Raw genomic sequence first — 19,274 nt, 5'->3', positions numbered from 1 at the left:
GTAATGACTGCATTTAGACAAGAGAAAGCCTTAAATTAAATATATTTTTCAAAATCATTTCATTACAAATTAAAAGCACAACAATCATTTGGAAAAATTCAACATGTGGTATACCTGTGACTTTGAAATGCATATACAACTTGAATTAATTAAAATTTAAATAATCCATAGTTAAAATATTAACAAAATATATGATATGGGGAAAAAAAAAAAATCTGCTGTAATTTTTGCCATTCTCATTCTGAGAACAGCCAAACATGGCTGGTGTGTCAAGCTAAAAAATTATTTTTTTGAGGGGTAAAAATAAAATAAAAGTCCTCAAGGACTAAAGAGAAACCCAAAAACATAATGAATCGAAAGCTAAAAATAATTTTTGGGCACAAACATGAAAACCAAAGCTTAAAAATCCTCATTCCCTTAAACATTCAGTCTAACAGCAAACGTAGGTTAATGGATGTCTGCACTCAAAATCGCTTCACACTGGCTTACATATAGACATCATTCTAACATCCATGAAAATGATTGAGTTCCCTGCTGATCAATTATTTCAACCTTGGCTTGGACGTAGATAGGCAGAGATTAAAATGTAATGATCCATAAAATCTGATTCAATGCTTCACACTCCGGCTGCGCAACCAGAAATCACGACTTGACAGTGAACAGGAGTCTCCTCCTCTGTGGCCCGTCGTCAAACCATGATGGAGGTCTGCCTCGAGTCCGTTTCACTTGACAATCCACTGATGATTGAGAAGCTTGTGGGGTTATTCAGCCTAGCCTCTGCGTAATTCTTTTCTGAGGATGAATCGGAAATCTTGAAATGTGTTTTGTTGAGCGACGGAGAATTTGCGTGTTTGTCAGCAAGCAGGGCTTTGGTTCGGGCTAAGCTCCAGAAAACGGGAGTGAAGGTCTTACGAGTTGAAAAACAACGCAACAGTATTTATCTGGGAGACTTCTGAGCAATCAAGTTGTGGAAGTGCAACTCCATTGGCCCCTTGTGGCTCCTGTTGGTTGTGAGAGGGGGACCAGGGTGGTCTGGAATCCCTTTAAATGTGCAGAGTTCACTGTGGTTCACTGTGTGTTAACAGTGCTCCAGGTATTCAATGACCCGTGAGATAGACTTCTGTCCTGTGGTGCCCATTGCACACTGCATGGAGACACAAGAGAAAATAAAGCAAGAGCGTGAGACAGTGCTACCATACACAGCCATGCTCGTTGGGTCTCGAGGCACAGACTGTAAAGATTTTTTTAAGCTTCTACTCAAAGGCCATTTTTATGAAACAGATGGTTGCAGTAATTTCTGACGGGACGAATCACATTTAAAGCTGCGGCACAACGCCCATCTGTGACTGAGACCGTTCGATATTAATCCAACCAATTAGTGTGTTTTTATTCATATTACTACTTGAAATATGCTGCTCCCTGTACAAATCAGAGCAGAATTTAAAACCATACTAAGCTCCATTTTGCATTAAATATCTTCTTGTTCCATATTTTCCTAACGGAGCTCGTTGCTCTCAGACTGCAGGTTTACTCGTTCCTAGGGTTTCTAAAACTGAGCTTTTGGTCATCAGGCTCCTCTCTTGTGGAACCAACTTTCAGTTTCTGTCCTTGAGGCCGACACCCTGTCTACTTACAAGACTGGCCGGAAGTTTTTCCTTATTTATAAATTCTAGTTAGGGTTGGTTTGGGTTTCATAAGCTATTCTTATAAAAACCTTGTTCTGTTCTGTTCTATTCTATGTTAATAAAATTGTCTCCATTGTATGTACCGTATTTTTCAGGCTATAAGTCGCAGTTTTTTTTCATAATTTACATGCCCTGCAACACATACACAAAAACGACTTGTTTATGTTTTTTCCCCATATTTATAAACCAATTTTTGGCTGCGATATGATCGTTTTCATTAATTCGGATATTGAACACTACCATTTTCCGCCGCTAGATGGCACTCTAGTAGTATGGCATGCTGTTGTGTCATGTAATAGGTAAAAGTGGCAATTAATGACACAATCGGCTTGCCATAGTCTGCCACCTTTGTCCAGCTCTGGGATCAGGACTGGAGCAACCATCAAATCAGCTTCATTTCGCTGCAACGCCCCGGCGACATGCAGCTGATTTGACCACTAAAGTGCATTTATTAAGGCAGGGGCATCAAACTCACAAAAGGGGGCCAAAATATTATTTTATTTTTCAAATTAAGGACCAGTTTCAGAATCTACATTAACTCAAGTTAGAAACCCAACATCTGTTCTTGGTTGCAGCTTCCTCAAAAAAAAAAAGTTTGATTGATCTCATTTGATGTTCTCTGTTGCACTTTTGACATCATAATCAAAGATTACTGAAAAAATTCAAGTGAAAAAAGTATTTTACGTTTAACATATCATCTTGGGGGCCAGATAAGATGTCAACGGGGGCCACATTTGGCCCCCAGGCCTCGAGTTTGACACGTGTATAAATTAAAAGTTTGACTGAGACACACTTTGCTATAATTTTGAGCAATCAAATAATCGTTTTTAAGTGTTAAACTTGTTAAATTCTTGTTAAAGCCCTCCCGTGCACGCTCCGGTGGCCGCCATTTGGCAGCCGTTCCATTTTTGGCACAACACCAGCCCACATTTCCAGGTTGTCAGCGGTGACGCGTAACAAACGCGACGCGTCTGCGGTGACACATAATAGATGCGACGTATACGGCGAAGCGACTTATTTATGTTTTTTCCACTTTATTAAACATATTTGAACTGATGCGACTTAGAGCGGTGCGGCGTGTACGATGGAAAATACTGTAACCGTTGTCTGCATTCTGCTATATTCTTACGCTATAGGTTTAGACTGCTGACAACATCCCCTCACTCTGCAGCCGTATTCACTCTCTGTATTCTCCATTTTTGTTAATATAATTATTGTTGTCATTAACCTGTTTTTCTTTGTTTTTCCCATAGAAACTACGGTACTCCTGTGTTTGTGAGCGTTTCCTGTCTGCTTAACCCCTAGATGACCGCTCATCCTGAGCCTGGTTCTACTGGAGGTTTTCTCCTAGTCGCTCCTTCCTACCATCACCAACAGGATGGGGGATTGCAACAAAGTGGTGATTTAATAATAATAATAATAATAATAATGTCATCACAATGTCAGCACTGTATGTTTCCATACAATGGCGAAATTAGTCTCTGCATTTAACCCATCCACCACCAGGTGGTGCAGTGGGCAGCTATTGAAAGAGCCCGGGGGGCATTTTGGGGATGAGGCGTGCTGCCCAGAGACGCCACGTGATGTGCAGTGACTGGGGATTGAACCTGGGACTTTTGGGTCCCAAGCCGGCTGCCCTGCCTCTACACCATTAACACAATCTACTTACTTCCTTAGATCATTTTTACTCATTTCATAATGAACAACATGTGAATTATAAAAAGAACTGAATGGAAAGTAATTGAAACTGAATCTGGATATGAATGGGCTTTATGATGTAGACTTGTTTTTCCCCCTGTTGTTAATTGATATTATCTGCTAGAACGCACAAACCCTTAAGAATAATTGAGTTAGAAGGACATATTGATCACTTTTATTATCCGTCAGTCTTTCATAAATGCAGCAAGTAGCCGTGATCTTATATCGTCTAAGAAGCTACAGAGATATTTTAGTTGAGCAACTAGACAGCCGTTTATTTACATTTGCGTTTGAGATATTTTGTAACCCTCAGTCTTTTAATAGATAAATAAAAAATAAACAACTAAGGATGAATAAAGCTGAAATAATCTGTAACCAAAAGGGTCTTTTTGGGCTCACAAGGAATTGGCTGGTTGGAAATGATTTTTTTGGGATGCAAGCCACAGCATTTTATAAAAATTGTGCTTGTAGGCAAAAAGTTCAAATCAAGTGATTTCTGTTTCTCCTTTTTAATTTCTATAGAACCAAGACCAGCATCATCACTTGAAACCAACTAAATGGGTATATTTGCCTTCATTTAATCCCTTATCAAAATTACCTTTTTCAAGAAAATGAATATGATTTGTTCGTATTACAAGATTCAGTACGCCTTTACAACTTCATCTCAGCGTCAGTATCATCATACAAAACGATTCATTCTGCCAATCGTACTCACAGTGAGGTTCATGAAACTCAAGAACTTCTTCAGCATTTCTGTCATGATAGAGAAATCCCCTTTAGGAAGGTTTTTTCTCACAGTAGTCACATTTATCTGAGGACGACAGAGAAATTGGTGACAAATATAAATATCTTTGGGTAAGAAAATATTCTCAAATCATATTATGGTGTACGTGTTTGGCATATTCTCACCTGGCTGCCCTGACAGAGGCAGCCTAGTAACAGAGCTGTGTAGGAGGCAACAATGCTGTCCTCCATATGCTTGCCCGCATGCTGCAGAGCTACAGCAAACACAAGGGATGAAAAAGAATTGGTGTTAATTATAGTTACCTAATTATCTAATTAAAAAGAGGATTGCAATATACACAGATCCAATCATAAGTGCAAGCTTTTTTAAGTCTCAGTACTCCGGCAGTATACTGTAGTTTTGCTGACTTGAATTATAATTGCTATAATTTACTCATCAACTATAAATTACAGTAAAGCATAAAATATAATTAGGACAGAGCTATGCAATAATAATGGCTCCAAAATTAAGTGTAGTTGTCTAGACTTGAACTTCTTTTATATGCACAACACACACGTGTGTCTACCTTTATTTAGGTCCAGCTCTTCATCCTCTTCCTCCTTCTTTTCAGGTTGGCTGTCGTTGGTTTCAGACGCCACCCACTGGATCTCTCCTGACGTCTCCTGCCACTCTCCACTTTGGTCCTGCGCCGGTTTGGGAGCCTCGCTGATGAGGTCGTCCGTCTTTGCCTCAGCCAAGATGGCAGCGCGCTCCCTCTCGAGGAAGAGCTAGGATGTACCAGAAAAGAACAACAGTTGGAATCTTTGAAAACAAACTGCAATGGAGCTGGTTAATAGTTTGCAGCAATGTTTCACAAAATATAAAGGACATGTAAAAAAATACAGTTACAGAGGACAAGAAACAGATTTGTCAGGTGTACTAAATACTGTCGTAAGTCCTACGCCTTGTATACAGGAAAGCAATTTGTTGGCAGTTTTATAGCAAATTTATTTTCATTTTCAATAAAACAACTTTGTATGAAGTAGTATTTAAAAAGCTGGAGTCAAATATTTGGATTTTTATATTGAATCCAACAAACAAGCATCCATCGACCTACACTTTCTGAATAGTATTCAGTCTGTGAAAAGAACATGACTACATCCTTGTGAATTTATTGACTGAGTACAATGAATGTGGCAGATTATGTTTGTGCAGTGTGGAGAGATTAAAAATAAAGAACATTTCTGACAAAAAAACGGCTTATTAGCCTTTTTTTTCACCTCCTTTGCTTTCATCAGAACAGAAAAAAACATCTTCCCCTCACCATAGCTCAATTCTCTTAAATGATCATTACATGAGAAGACATAAAAACCTCTCCTCTTATTAAGACGAAATAAATGCGTGCAGTGAGTGACAATTGGAAAATAAGTACTTTGTACCTTCACCAGGGCAGCCAAAGCTCCCGAGGACTTCAGGATGTCGGCCCCATCTCCCTGAGCCTCAGCTAACACTGCTGCGGCCTCAGTTTGCGCTTGGTCAGCAGGTTGCATCAGGCTGTCTTCCAAACATGTGTCATCCACGTTGTACTCCATCTCTACCAGACAGTGGCGGTTTCTGGAGCTGTACTCCACAAGGTTAATTAGGAGCCCCAAACCCTGATATACACAACACAACAAACAAGTGAGACACAAAAAGATAAAAACCAGGTTAGTAATAAATTGCATTCATGCTGAATTGTCGTGTTCCTGAAAAGAGCCTTACCAATACTCGCACGTCGAAGCGTTGCTCCTGTGGGATGTAGCGCGGGACACAAAGGACACAATTGAGAGCGGTGACTATTAGCTGCTCCTGCTCACCAGTTTTAGTGCTTCCCCATTCTGCAAACAAATATAAACATTATTGCTGACCTCTGCTTATACCAGTCAACATGATTCCCTGCAGACTCAAATACTTTTGGAAATCCAGACATACTGTACTTTTTGGACTATAAGTCGCATCTTTTTCCATAAATTAGCAACTCCTGGAGCTTCATTTTGCCGTGCCGCCCAGGCAAAATGCAGCTCATTTCAAACGCGACGCATCAGCGGTGACGCAGAATAGGTGCGATTTATTAGGCGAAGCGATGTATTAATGTCGTTTCCCACTTTATTAGACATAATTGGACTGGTGCAACTTCTATGGCGGTGCGACTTTTAAGGTGGAAAGTACGGTATATAAACCAGTCCTTCTCAAATAGTGGGATGCACCCCCCTGGGGGGGCCCGGGGCAATGCCAGGTCGATGCGCCCCGCATGTGACCCTAGAAAACATGCTTTTTTTTTGCTGCAGGGAGTAGTTCCCCCCCCATTCTCATTTTGTCTCATGTGTTCCTAATAATAAAGTTATGAACCAATATGGCTGCCTTGTCGTTTTGGGAGCCATGCATGAACCGTGTCTCTCCCCTCTGCTGCTGACACGATAAATAAACTCCAACCGTAACCTCCTCCGTCCTCCGCTGCTGTTTTTATGTCCATGAGCTCTGGACGTCACTCACAGTTCGCAAGCAACAAAGAGTAAACTCCAGCGAGAGAGACACCTGCCCCCACCTTTCTTCTTTTGTGTTGACAAAATGTTTTAGTTTTATAGATGAGTTTGTCAAAGCACAATTTACAGAAGTAATGTTTAATAAATGTTTGGACTCTGTTCTTTGCTAACAAAATAAATTCACCTCAGTTAAGCTGCTGTTGTTATGATTCTCTGGACGCTTGTCACCCACAGCAGGCGACAAAGAGTAAACTCAAAGTGAGAGGGTTACCTGCTCCCTCTTTCTTCTTTCATGTTGACAATTTTTTGTTGTTCTATCGATGAGTGTGCTCATTGACCCAGACTTCTTTACTTTGATTTTAAAAAATCAGCATAAATTGTTTTATTCATTTTTGTTTTGTAGGTCAAAGTGTTTTATAGAACACTCCTGAGTTAAAAAGTTGCTGATCAATTTGAATTTATTATTATTTATATTTTATTTTTCAGTATCAAATGGCCCAAAATATTTAGTTTAAAAAATGATTTTTTTTTTCAGGCAAATTGAGTTGTTTCTGTTACAGACTAAAAAACAATGTTCATAAATTTATTCTTCCTTGTAAGTTGATCTATATTTTTTTTATTTTATGTTAATAAGGACACAGTGTTAGGCGGAGGTGTACTTATAACAATTTTATAGACATATTATTTACAGTCGCGGTGGAGGTTTTTTTTTTTTTTTTTTTGGGGGGGGGGGGGGGGTTTTTTTTTTTTTTTGGGGGGGGGGGGGGGTGCATAACATAAAATAATTGAGCACTGGCTTAACTGGAGTCAAGAAATTTTAAAATTAGATTAATTTCATGCCAAAAACAAACTACCTAAATTAATTTGAAAACTCAAATATGCAACTTTAAGAGAACGAACCATTGTCGTGGGTAAGGTTGAGCAGCACCCCTATGACAGCCCTCATACAGTCCTCCACAGCCTTCCCCACGTTGCTGAAGCTACAGTGTGGCAGTGTTACACCCGATGACGACAAAGAGCTGTTGTTTAGCGCTCTGCTGTACCTCTGGATCATATCCTCACAGTACCGCAAAGCTCTGGTGATAGTAAGAAAAAGAAACATTTATGAGAGATCATAAAACGCAAAGTGAAACGACACAAGTTGTAAACATTATATGGATGTGAGGACAACTTAGATTAGCTTTATCGGAGTGCTACTCTGTGTACAGACGTCTAGATTAGTTTGGTTCAATTGTAAAAGTAACAGCCAAACTTTTGCAAATAATATTAATAAGTGGGGATTGTCTTATCTACTATTACTGAGCTAACCTGATGGCTATAATCAAAGTAAAGAAAGCTAAAATAAATGGCATAATAGGATGGTGCTTACCTAGCAGAAGAGACAATAAGCTCAGAGTCTTTGTAGGCAATCAGATAACTCTGATTTTCTGGGTTCTGTACTGTCACCTGTTAGCAAAATATCACAGAAACTATATTAGTGAAGGCTACATATTAAAGGAGGCTATAAAAGTAAACATGATACAGAAAATAAAATCAAGGATTTTGCATTAAGTTCAGATATTTAATCAAAAACATTGTTTTAACAGAGATAAAGAGGTTTTTTATTTCAAATTAAGTCTGACAAAGTTAACATCGATATCACAAGTTCAAGTAATCTTGTCCGTGACTGTTTGAAAGGCAGAACCCAACGTTGACAAAATAAAAACTGTACTTACACTTTCAAGCACTCTCAAACACCTTTCAGCGCCCCACAAAGCTGCTACAAGATTATCTTTGTCATCTTCTTGGCTCAGATTCTGCACACACTCTTTCACTGCAGCAACACAAATCCAATTCACAATCCTTTCTTTTTTTTTTTTTTTACAGTTATTAGACAGCTCTAATAGATGCAAAAAGAAAACTGTTTACTTTCAACCTACCTTTGTCTACAATGTGGTCCAGACCTCCAAGTAGCCGTAGTTCTTCTTTGAACCAGTCCCCAGCCCTCTTGGAGGTCAGTGATAATAACGTTTCCATGGCAAGGTGGCCCGCCTACAAAAAAATTTTGAATTCGTAGAATTTGTTAAAATAATATGTCATAGCCAGCAACTTTATCATTTACGCAACAAAAACAGAGCACCTAATGATGAACACTGTCTAGAAATGTTTGCTTGAAGTATTGCATAAATATTATTAAAAAAATACTTTTGCTAATCAATCTACAGAATGTGTGCAGCTCGACAGATTTCCACCAAGTACTTCTCAGAAATTGAGTTTGTACAAGAATAAAACTGGTAATCAAGAACTTCTAACATTTCTATTGAAAAATATTGGAATGCAATAGTCCCTCGCTACTTCACGGACTCGCTCTTTCGCGGTTTTTCAAAGTAAGATTGTATACGAGAAAAAAAATTAAAAATAAAATAAAACTGAACAGAACACATGATTGTCAACTTTAATATTACGTGATTGGGACAGTAAAAAGTTAACGAAAAAATTAAATACTTCAGACAGGCACAGCCATTTTGTAGTTTTCTCTCAATAACGCTCCACTGTATCCCCGTTCATAACAACTACATTTCCCAGAAGCCAACAGTGCCCTGCCCAGAAGCCCCATTGCTTTCTGTTGAAATACTTGAGGAAAAGTTTTGATCTGATCAGAAAAAGTTTGGTCCTTATTCGTACAGGAACTTTGGTGCCCAGCGGATGCAGAGCAGCACGGAACCCACCGGGAACGGGACCAGAACTGGACCTCCAGACTCATCTGTGAATTTGAGAGATGCTAGCCGGCCCAAGAGGACTTCTGAGCGGGGATGCGCCGCCGTAGGTCTGGTGTTCTCTCTGGAGCACACCAGGACTTTTTTTCCCTACAGATTTGGACTTAATCGGATCACCATCTGGTCCCGTGCTAGCTAAACGAAAGTCTGGCTCCCTCCAGAAAGTGTTTTAGTGCTCAAAGGCTGCACAGAGCCGGAGCAGAACTGGCAGGGTAAGTCTGCCAGACCGGAACTGAGCCGCTGTTTCTACAGACCTGGTGAGTAAAATTTTGCAGTACTGTGAAGTTAACATTACCTAGGTTTAAGAGTTTAGAACATTGTGGGCTTCGTCGCTGCAGGGTAGGCCTGCATAAACAGAACCAAGTCAGACCTGAACTGAGTGGAACCGAGGCGCTGCTGTTCTGCAGAGCTGGCGAGTAAACCTTAGTAGCTATATATACGTGTCGTTAAAATGACGTATGTTTAAGAGTTTATAACATTGCAAGAGTGTGGGAAGGGTTTCTAAAACTTTAGTATATATATGAATACTAAAATACATAAAATGTCACTACTTCGCAGATTTTAACTTATTGTGGGTGGGGGGAGGGGTCCTCAACGTAAACCTCGCAATAAACAAGGGACTACTGTAACTCAATAAAAGCATCAGCAGGCATCAGAAAAAAAGAGGTAATTTGTCTTAAAATACATCAGGAGACTAAAAAAGTCTTTGTATTATTATGAGCAACGCACCGTGATGTTTTCTAAGTCCAGATGCTTGTTGTGCACAGTCTCACACAGCTTCCTGATCTTCTCTTTGACCTTTGCCACTTCCTTTTCAGTGAGCTGATCCTGGCTGCCTGAGTAGTCCTGATCCATCTCCAGCAGTTTGATCATTAGCTCCAGGCATGCTCTGTCAAGATCCATGTTAAGACGGTCTCGACTCAGAATGTACATCAGGGCAGCCGTGCACAAAGCGAGGTTCTGAAAAAGCAAGAGATCGGCTGTAATAAATAGCCGCTTAAGTTTAAGCAGCTTTGCAGAATGGTTCGCCTTTAAAAAATTGTGTAAGATTAAAAAAAGCTTTGTTTTAAGAGCAACAGCCTATACAAGTGCAATTATTTTATTTTCCAAGACATTCAGATGTTATAAAGACAACTTTGTTGTGATTTGGCGCTATATAAATAAACTGAATTGAATTAAAACGTGTTAACGTACTCATTTCTTTTTTAATAATAGCACATTTTAGAGAGCACCAAAAACAAAAATGTACAACCAACCAAAACTTTGGAATAAATGCAGCGTTCTGTTTTGTAAAGAACTGTTCAGGTCACACAATCATGTCAAAGTTTAGATGCAAACTAACAACACATCACAGGGGAAAACAGAAGATTTGGGTAATTAATTTTAAAACACCAAGTAAAATAGAATAAAGTTACAGAAAGCATGACATTAGCACTTAAAAATAAAATCAGCACATATTTGTGGTGCTCTGGGAAACCAGAGGGTAGATTTATGAATCTGTTCCTGTGTGCTTAAGATAAAAAATAAAGATGAAAAGATGTTTTGCACTCAGTTCTACAATAAAAAAAAAGAAAACAGGTTGCTATTTTAGACCATAAATAACACAAATATGATTAAGAATTTTCAAGAATATATGTGTAGCTGTTCATAAACCTGTTAGGCCTACCTAAATATTAACTTATTGTGGGGAAAACTGGAAATGATTACATCCGTTTAGCTGATGTTGGGGTACTGAATGTTTGTAAGGAGTTAATGAACTACTGTCCAACTTGGAAACGCAAACAGAAACTAAAAAAAAGATAAAAAGAAACTTTACTAACTGGGTGTTGTGGAGCATCGCTGAGGATTTTGAAGACCTGAGCCACTTTTCCTCGGGCCCGCAGGTGCATCCTGAAACTGGGCATGGCACACCGTGTGGCCAGGCTGATTATACTGAAACATGACGGGAGGAAAAGGTACAATATTAATGTCTTAAAATATATAAACAAGAGAGCTCAATAACACAGAAAGGCTTCATGTTTTTGTGTTAACATAAAAAATAAAATAAAAAAACTTTAGATGTTTTTTTATTTTATACATTTCAGTCATTTGGATTCCGTACCTACAAGGTGGCACAAGTTAAGAAAATAAAATATTTGGACCAGAGTTATAGAGTTCAGCAAGGAGAGGGCACGTCGTGCTTTATCCCACTTACCTAAGGCATCTTGTGTTAAGCGGCTGACTGCTCTTCAGTCCCGTTTCTAGATACTCAAAGTCGTCTGTGAACTCTTGATTTTCCCCAAACTCCACCACGTCGTTGAAGTGCTTCACATGCTGCACCACGGTGTATAGCTGTTAAATGAGGAAGGGGTTAGTTACAGCCGTGCAACAGAAAAGCAACGCACACGTCCAGAGATACGTTGACACGAACATCAATGGAACAACTCTCACTGGGAAATTCCTCTGCAGGTTGCATTACAGATAATAGCTGACTGTGCTAATACACCTCATCAATAACAGCTCAGCATGTGGAGTCAGGCCTGATCAGCAGTTCTTTCTGTATGTTTATCAGTAGCAACCATTATCTATAGAGAGTGCACTCTCCGTGATATAGGAAGGACGACTTGGGTTTGAAATGGCATCAGTGTGGCGACAGCTCATTGTGGCTAGTAATACTATACGTCAGGGGATCTGTGTTTAACGACAGGATCTGAGGCTAGAAGGCCCTTCTGTAAATGACAAGCTGTAGGGGTGTTTAAATGATCAGCAGATGTCCTTATTGCTACTTTCAACTCACAGCGGGGCTCAAATAAACAATAATGAGCTTGACATCCATGAAATGAAAGCCATCCCTTTATTGTATGACCCGCATCAAAAGGGATAAAAGCAAAATGAAAAACAAAATTTATACCAGCATGCAAACAAACAAATACAAAAATATCAAGCAGATAAGTTGCTTTTCACCTGCTGTTACTAAGAAAAAGATAAACATCTCATTGTGCCCTGAACTCACCTCTTTGTCTTCCTTCCTGCATTTTACCGCCGTCACAATATCCTGGTAGGGTCGCGTGGGCATGGTCTCTGATTTGATGACTTTCGGTGGTGGTGGAGGGGCTTTGAAGACGCCATCATCTTTATGGGAGTTGCTATCTTTGGTGTTGCTCGATAACGTGGCCTAGGGAAGTAAATGAGCAGGAAAGTGAGTCTCTCTCACACAAACACACACACACCAAGTCTGTGGCATGTCTACAGAATGTACCACAGATGAACAACTTGTTAAGCACACACATCTGAAAAAAACGTTGCCAACTGACGTCAAATGAAATAAGGCAAAGTAAACAGCAACTTTTATATCCTTGTTGCCAGAATCCACTGTTTCTGTACAAACATTTAGTTCCATGGAATAAATTCTGCAGAATAAACAAGTAAAAAAAACAGGTTAACTTGTCTGGTAAAGTAATTCAAGAAACAATTTAGGGCAACTAAACAAAACCCTTTCATAGTATTTGCCATAATTGTGCAGAATAAGAATGCAAATGATAAATAAATTAACGGTTCCACATATATCCACAGTGACAGACTTCACATGTGAGTAGTGTAGAGAAAGATGCAATAAAGCCAAACACAAAATCTCACCGGAGCAGTAAGAGATCGAGAAAGTGGAGGCGCAGGTATCTCCTCAGGCTCTGGTTGGTTCCAGTGGCGAGCATTGTACACAGCTTTAGACTGGGACTGGAGCACAAGAAGAAGTACAAGTATTTCTTATTTCGACAGAGTGGTATTCTGTGTAATATAATAATAATAATAATAATAATAATAATAATAATGTCATCACAATGTCAGCACTGTATGTTTCCATACAATGGCGAAATTAGTCTCTGCATTTAACCCATCCACCACCGGGTGGTGCAGTGGGCAGCTATTGAAAGCGCCCGGGGGGGCATTTTGGGGATGAGGCGTGCTGCCCAGAGACGCCACGTGATGTGCAGTGACTGGGGATCGAACCTGCGACTTTCGGGTCCCAAGCCGGCTGCCCTGCCTCTACACCATCTCGGCTCCCATAATGTAACTAGTTCCATTTATTCAATCATAGTACCTTTTGTTATCATAGAAAAACACCAAATCCAAACCTCTAAATGCACAAAAAGCCTATAAATATAACTTTCCATTTTATATTTGTAAAAACAATTATTTATTTTACCTAGTACATTTATTTTTAAGTCAGTTACTCCAACAAAACTCATGCTGTTGATAAACTAGGACAACTACAGCCTTAGTGTGTTGCTTAATAGTCTCCATACGGCAGAAAAAATTTCCTGTAAATTGTGACTCAAGTACGTATTACGCAGGCAAAGCAAAAGCTTCTAAACATGTTGGAAGGAGTAAACAGCAGAAATAGGACAGATAAATAACCCAAAGCCACTGCAAAACACGATTCAGATAACATTAATAAAAAGAAAATGTGGGCAGAAAAACATCACAAATTGAAACAGAGTTTTTAGTTCAATATAAGCCTGACCAGAAGGTAACATCTAAATCTCTGCTCACGACACCCACATTTGTGCATGCTTCTAAGCGCACATTTAGTCACTTCATGTGAGACCACAATTACAAGATAATCCCTGGACAACAACATTCAGCCCTCAAGTCCACAAACATCGCTCCAGCCTACATTCCTGCTGACTCATAGAATTATATTACATAAAACAGTCAAAAGTGTTTTATAGTTAGCGTCTCAACTTCCTACTTCCTCTGTATTCCTCCATATTTCTATAAAATTTAAAAATAATTGAGTAGATCTACAGAGTTACAGGTTGTGTCTGCTTCGTTTTATAATTTAACATGTTTTAATAAGTATTTGACAAGTTCAAATTAAACTTGTACATGAGACAAAAAGTTGCGAAAGCAATCAAGAAAACGATAAATAAACAAATAAAATACCTTTTTAGGTCCGCTAAAAATCTTTTTGAATCCACTGCCTGCGTCCTTGGATTTATCACTTGGCTTCCCCGGTCGCCCTTTCTGCCCATCAGTGCTGCCAGGGCTGGAGTCATCTAAAAACTCAAACGCATCTGTAGGGAGCGCATGTTTCAAAGGCTTAATTTAATGAATCAACTTTCATCCCAGATTTGTCTTGTTAACACATTTTCTCACCTGTGTTACTGCTGGTTTGACTGTCCTGAGAGTCACTGGTATGAGGACTGTCCACACTGGAGCTCAGAGAAGCTAAAACTGCAGCCGCCTTTTTGGCCTTTTTCTCTTTGACCTGAGAGCTCTCGTCATCGCTGTCACTCTCACTCAGATCATCAAAGCCAAAATACTTGATCTTGTAGCTACTTTTGCCTGTCGCGACACCCTCTGAACTCTCCTCATCCTCCTCGCCGTCTTTGTCCTCAAAGCCAAAAAACTCCAGCTTAGTCTCAGTCTTAGTCTTTTTTGTTTTCACCTGGGCGGGTCTAAACCTAAAAAAAAAATAATAATAATAAATTTGTTAATTTCTTTCTGTATTATTGATGTGTTTTACTCAAGACTAAAAGAAGGAAACTGAAGCAGGACAACACAACTAAAACTGCATTTACTATAGAACCATAACTCAGTGAATAAAAAGATTTTTCACAGTTTGACAGCAATTAAATATAAATTCAGCACATGATAGATTAAAAACTATTAAAACCAAATGAAACCTGGTGGTCTATAAGCACTGCAAATACTTATATAGAATAGAATAGATAGAATTGGGTGGCTGTGGCTGAGTGGTTAGAGCAGTCGTCCTCCAATGCAAGAGTTGGGGGTTCGATTCCACCAGCAGTCACATGCTGAAGTGTCCATGGGCAAGACACTGAACCCACAGTGCCCCAGTGTGCCTCCCACTGCCTATGATGCGTGTCCCATCAGTGTGTGAATGTGATAAAGCACTGATTATTCTTTGTATTGATATATTAGAGTGCTGTATGAATGGGTAAATGAGGGTACAGATTGTAGTGTAAAGCATTTTGTGTCTTGATAAAATAAAAAAGTGCTATATATAAAATACCTATATATAAAAGCAGTCCAATTACCATTTACCTTTATAGTAATTGCACCTGAGTACAACATAAACTCCAACTAACTGATGTGACCTTAAAACAAAACAACTAAAACATGCAATTATGTGCATCAACACAAATGTTGTTAAATCTACTGCAAGATATTGACTCCTCGAGTCAACACGCTGCGCCACTTCTAAAATAAGAGCAATCCCTTTAAGACAACCTGCAAGACAATTGTTTTCTTTTAAACTGAAAAGTTAACTGTTTGTTATTCTGTATTACAATGCTGCTTTTAAGGCATAAACAAACACAAAAATCCTCACCTCGTAGGTTTGGTTGGCTGTCCATCAGACTTCTTCTTCATTTGACCTGCCTCTCCGAGGTCAGCAGGGGTAGCAGCGGGGACCAGTTCATCAATACTTCGCTCAACTGAATCCTGAATAGTGACATTGCACACAGATACACAGGACGGGTGCAGAACGGTGTAGTCCCGCACTCTCCCACCACCTCTGCCTGCAGGCTTAGCTACTGGTTTAGCACTGGCAGCAGTACTACTTGTGCTAGCAGGAACAAGACTATTGGGCTTATCTTGGGCACTCGTATCAGTGGGTTTGTCGTTGTTGCTTTCAGCGGGCTCTGAATCCATTTTGTAAGGTCGGTTGGGCCGCTGGTATTTCTTGCAGTTTGAGGATCTTAGGGTAAATGGGGAGGGAGGAATGTTGTCTACTGGTTGTGGTGGAGGCTCTGTGGAATGCTCCTGCTCCACACTCTTTACCTCCTCTGACAAAGATCCATCATGAGAAGTAGCTTGGAGGTCTTTGCTGCCTCCCGGTGCATCAGTCAACTGTTTTAAGGTAGGGTCTAAGTTAGAAGAGTAAACAGGTGTCTGGGACACTGAAACGTTTTGGCTTTCAGTAAGGACTGTGTTTGCAAAAGATGTCAGGCTTGAAGGTTTTTGAGTTCCATCTAAAGCACTTTTGTACCACGGCTGGTTGTTTGTAATACTCTCCTCTGATGCCATTTTATCTAAAAAAAACCAAAAAGAGTAAAAATGTGTAAGGTTAGATAAAACCTGACTGAACCTAGTTATCTAGTGGTTGCAACTGAGCAATAAAATAAGATTATACACATGCCATAACTGCAAATGCTGTAACATAAAATAACATTGCAAAGGCCTTTAAGTGTCTGTTTTCTCGTTTACTTACTTGCAAATGTAGCGGTTACACTTGCAGAGCCTTGAGCAGACGAAACAGCAGCAGTCACTCCACTTTGCACTTCAGCAGTTTTTGTTACATTCTTTTCTGCAATGTTAGTTTCGGACACACTGTGGGAGATTAAAGTCTTGGATTCTTCATCACTGTCAAAACCAAATGGGTCTTCTTCATCGTCACTGTCCTCAAGCCTGGGTATTTTGGGAACGTCAGGGTTATCAGGATTTAACAGAGGCCTTTTAGAGCCCACCTGAGCCTTGTAGGTTGTTTCTCCCCATTTGGTAGTCAGAGTGGGCTTTTTATTAGAGAAAACTTCTTCAAATTTTGAATTAGCCTCGCCTCCCTTGCGGTTGTATGTTTTACCAAATCTGGATGTCATGTTGATTGCTGTATGTTACATATTCACTGTGGACAGAAGCAGAGAACCTTTAACATTTCACACAAGCATCAAGTCAACCGTATGATGAACAATTAACAGCTGTGAACATGTCTGATGTTGGCACCGTCAAATTAGGGAACATTTGTCTAGAAATTGTGTAGACTTAAAGCTGTTCTCTTGCACAGAGAACACCAAATGTCTTGGTTGAAAATTAGACGTTTGTAATATGCTCTCAGACTTTCATTTTATTTTAAGAGACAACACTCAAGAGAATGACTGTACATTTTATTTGTAAAATAACTGAATATTTTTAACGTGGCTATTTATTTTCTATTTGTTACTAACTGAGATGTATCGAATACTGTAACTGGCGAGAAAGACGTGTTTTTAAGAGAAAATACATCAACAAATAGAAATGATCACGCAAACAATCACTTGCACGTATTCTTATATCAAGCAAAACTAATTTAATGTGGGTTATCTAGTGGAGTGGATAATAACACAAAGTAATGAACATTAATTTCAATTGTATTACTTATAAAAATGTTAAAGCTACCGTCACACAACACATTTTACAAAACGCAAACTGGTAATTGACTTTGGCAGTCAGCGAATTTGGCAAAGTTGAGTCAACTGATGGTTGATAGCACTCCAAGTTAGCATGGCTAGCTTTAGCTTTCAAGTAAATTATTGATGCCTGGGCGACATGCAAAAGAAACCGGAGAAGTTTGACCAACTTTCATAAAACTTGGGAGTTTATTACATTCCCTACCGTTTGCAGTGAATACAACTTATTTACGTCTGCTAACTCTAGCTTGGCTCGCATGTAAAGTTAACTACTGTGAAGTTAGCCGCTAGCTTCAACACTGCTAACTAGGCTAACGTAAGTCTCTTGTTTACATTTCTAACCTCGCAAGATTTTATGTCGGAAAGATTGCTTTCAAACACTACAGAGTACGTACACGTATAAATTGTATTGTATATAATAATATCTAAAGTTATAATATGCATGTAGGAGTAAAGCAGAGTAGACTGTTACCTTTCAACTCCAGCTAATCGTCCGCTTATTTCCAACCCGGCGAGGCCTGATCAGACACACGCACAAATCAAGCGGGTAAAGTCCGTTCAGGGTAAGAGAAAAGGCACTAGAAGCACATATTTTTCCTAAATATGTCTCAAAAGTAATGCTCGTTACGAAAGAAAGGCGTCCCAAACGAACAAGACGTTACACCTGTCTATTTACAGAAGATAATACGGAGTTTTTGCATTTTTGAGGAGCAACTGACGGCCATTAAAATACCCCCTCCCTCTTCGAGGCTAGGAAAGACTCACGTACTACGCTGTGGCAGCGGAAGTGACCAATCAGCGCGAAGAAAGCTGTCCTGCGCTCTGGGCTCGTGTCAGCATCCTCGTCTCTGATTGGTTCAAATAAAAATCAAAATAAGCGATAGGGGGCGCTCCAGGACTGCTTTTATAACTGGGGCTATGCAACTGTAAACTGTCGGTTTAACAGTATACTCTATAGTAACTTTTAGGGAACTGAGCAAACCATGAGCCTGACCACACACTAAATTTGATTCTAAAGCCTTATTGGTTAAATCAATAAATAAGCATTTTATGTTAGGTCTCCAAAAGTAAGTTGCAGATTTGTCTACTTGTTTACAGTGTCTACTGTGGCCACCTGAAGAAGATGCTGTACTTGTCAACAGCCCATCAGGAGGCCTACACTACATGCACACAAAAATGCATGCAAACACTCACTCCTGAAGTCAGTTGAAATTGCCAATTCATCTATCATGCAGTTGTTTTGCTTGTGAAAGGAAACCAGAGTACCTGGAAGAAGCCCACACCTGCACAGAGAGAACATGCAAACTTCACAGAAAGGCCCGATCAAATCTGAATTAAGACTTTCTTTTTTTTTTTGGAGGCAACAATGCTAATAAATGCACCACAGTTCAGGCTTCTACCTGGTGTTTAGTTTAATAATTTTACTATTTGAGTAGTATTTTAGTGCCAAAATGGTAAAGTAGCCGCCAGGAGAGCAACTCCCAGCAACTTTTGATCTCTTATTGGTCTGAGATAACACAAAAATGAGAAGGAATATCTGTAAAAGCAATGTCTTCCACTAAAACTTTGAACGTGCTTAAGCCCACAAACCTTACCTTCACCTTACAGTGAGTTAGAGCAGGTTTAAAACTCAAAGGTTCTGCGTTATTTCATTAGGCGACAGCACATATTTTTGAATTATTTAATCAAAGATTGTAAAATGATCGGAGATTACTGCACACACA

The 19,274-nt window shown here is 39.5% G+C and overlaps 1 protein-coding gene across 1 annotated transcript; it reads right to left on the bottom strand.

Annotated features, from left to right (window-relative positions):
• Positions 1-220: 220 nt before the first annotated feature.
• On the bottom strand, positions 221-18,141 carry wapla (WAPL cohesin release factor a). The gene is made up of 20 exons (XM_037679699.1): positions 18,023-18,141; positions 16,599-17,009; positions 15,717-16,419; positions 14,519-14,826; positions 14,306-14,436; positions 13,001-13,096; positions 12,378-12,539; positions 11,580-11,716; positions 11,206-11,317; positions 10,115-10,345; positions 8,549-8,660; positions 8,345-8,442; positions 7,999-8,075; positions 7,530-7,705; positions 5,869-5,984; positions 5,547-5,762; positions 4,694-4,895; positions 4,293-4,381; positions 4,099-4,194; positions 221-1,144 (listed from the first exon to the last, which is right to left on the bottom strand). Exons 2-20 carry the CDS (start codon positions 16,981-16,983, stop codon positions 1,079-1,081), a joined length of 3,513 nt encoding a protein of 1,170 aa, XP_037535627.1. The 5' UTR covers positions 16,984-17,009; positions 18,023-18,141; the 3' UTR covers positions 221-1,078.
• Between the last annotated feature and the right edge of the window lie 1,133 nt (positions 18,142-19,274).

Source organism: Nematolebias whitei, chromosome 1 (assembly GCF_014905685.2).
Source record: "Nematolebias whitei isolate Nwh7 chromosome 1, NemWhi1, whole genome shotgun sequence".
Taxonomy (NCBI): Eukaryota; Metazoa; Chordata; class Actinopteri; order Cyprinodontiformes; family Rivulidae; genus Nematolebias; species Nematolebias whitei.
Note: the sequence above shows the minus strand (reverse complement) of the source record. Positions and strands in the feature narration are given on the sequence as shown.

Bases quoted from the DNA above. Each gene is read 5' to 3' on its own strand.
- wapla (XM_037679699.1), bottom strand. From the start codon at position 16,983: ATGACATCCAGATTTGGTAAAACATACAACCGCAAGGGAGGCGAGGCT. The intron at 14,437-14,518 runs GTGAGAAAATGT...CGCTCCCTACAG, and splicing joins TCAAACCAGCAGTAACACAG to ATGCGTTTGAGTTTTTAGAT. The intron at 8,443-8,548 runs GTAGGTTGAAAG...GTGTTGCTGCAG, and splicing joins GGACCACATTGTAGACAAAG to TGAAAGAGTGTGTGCAGAAT.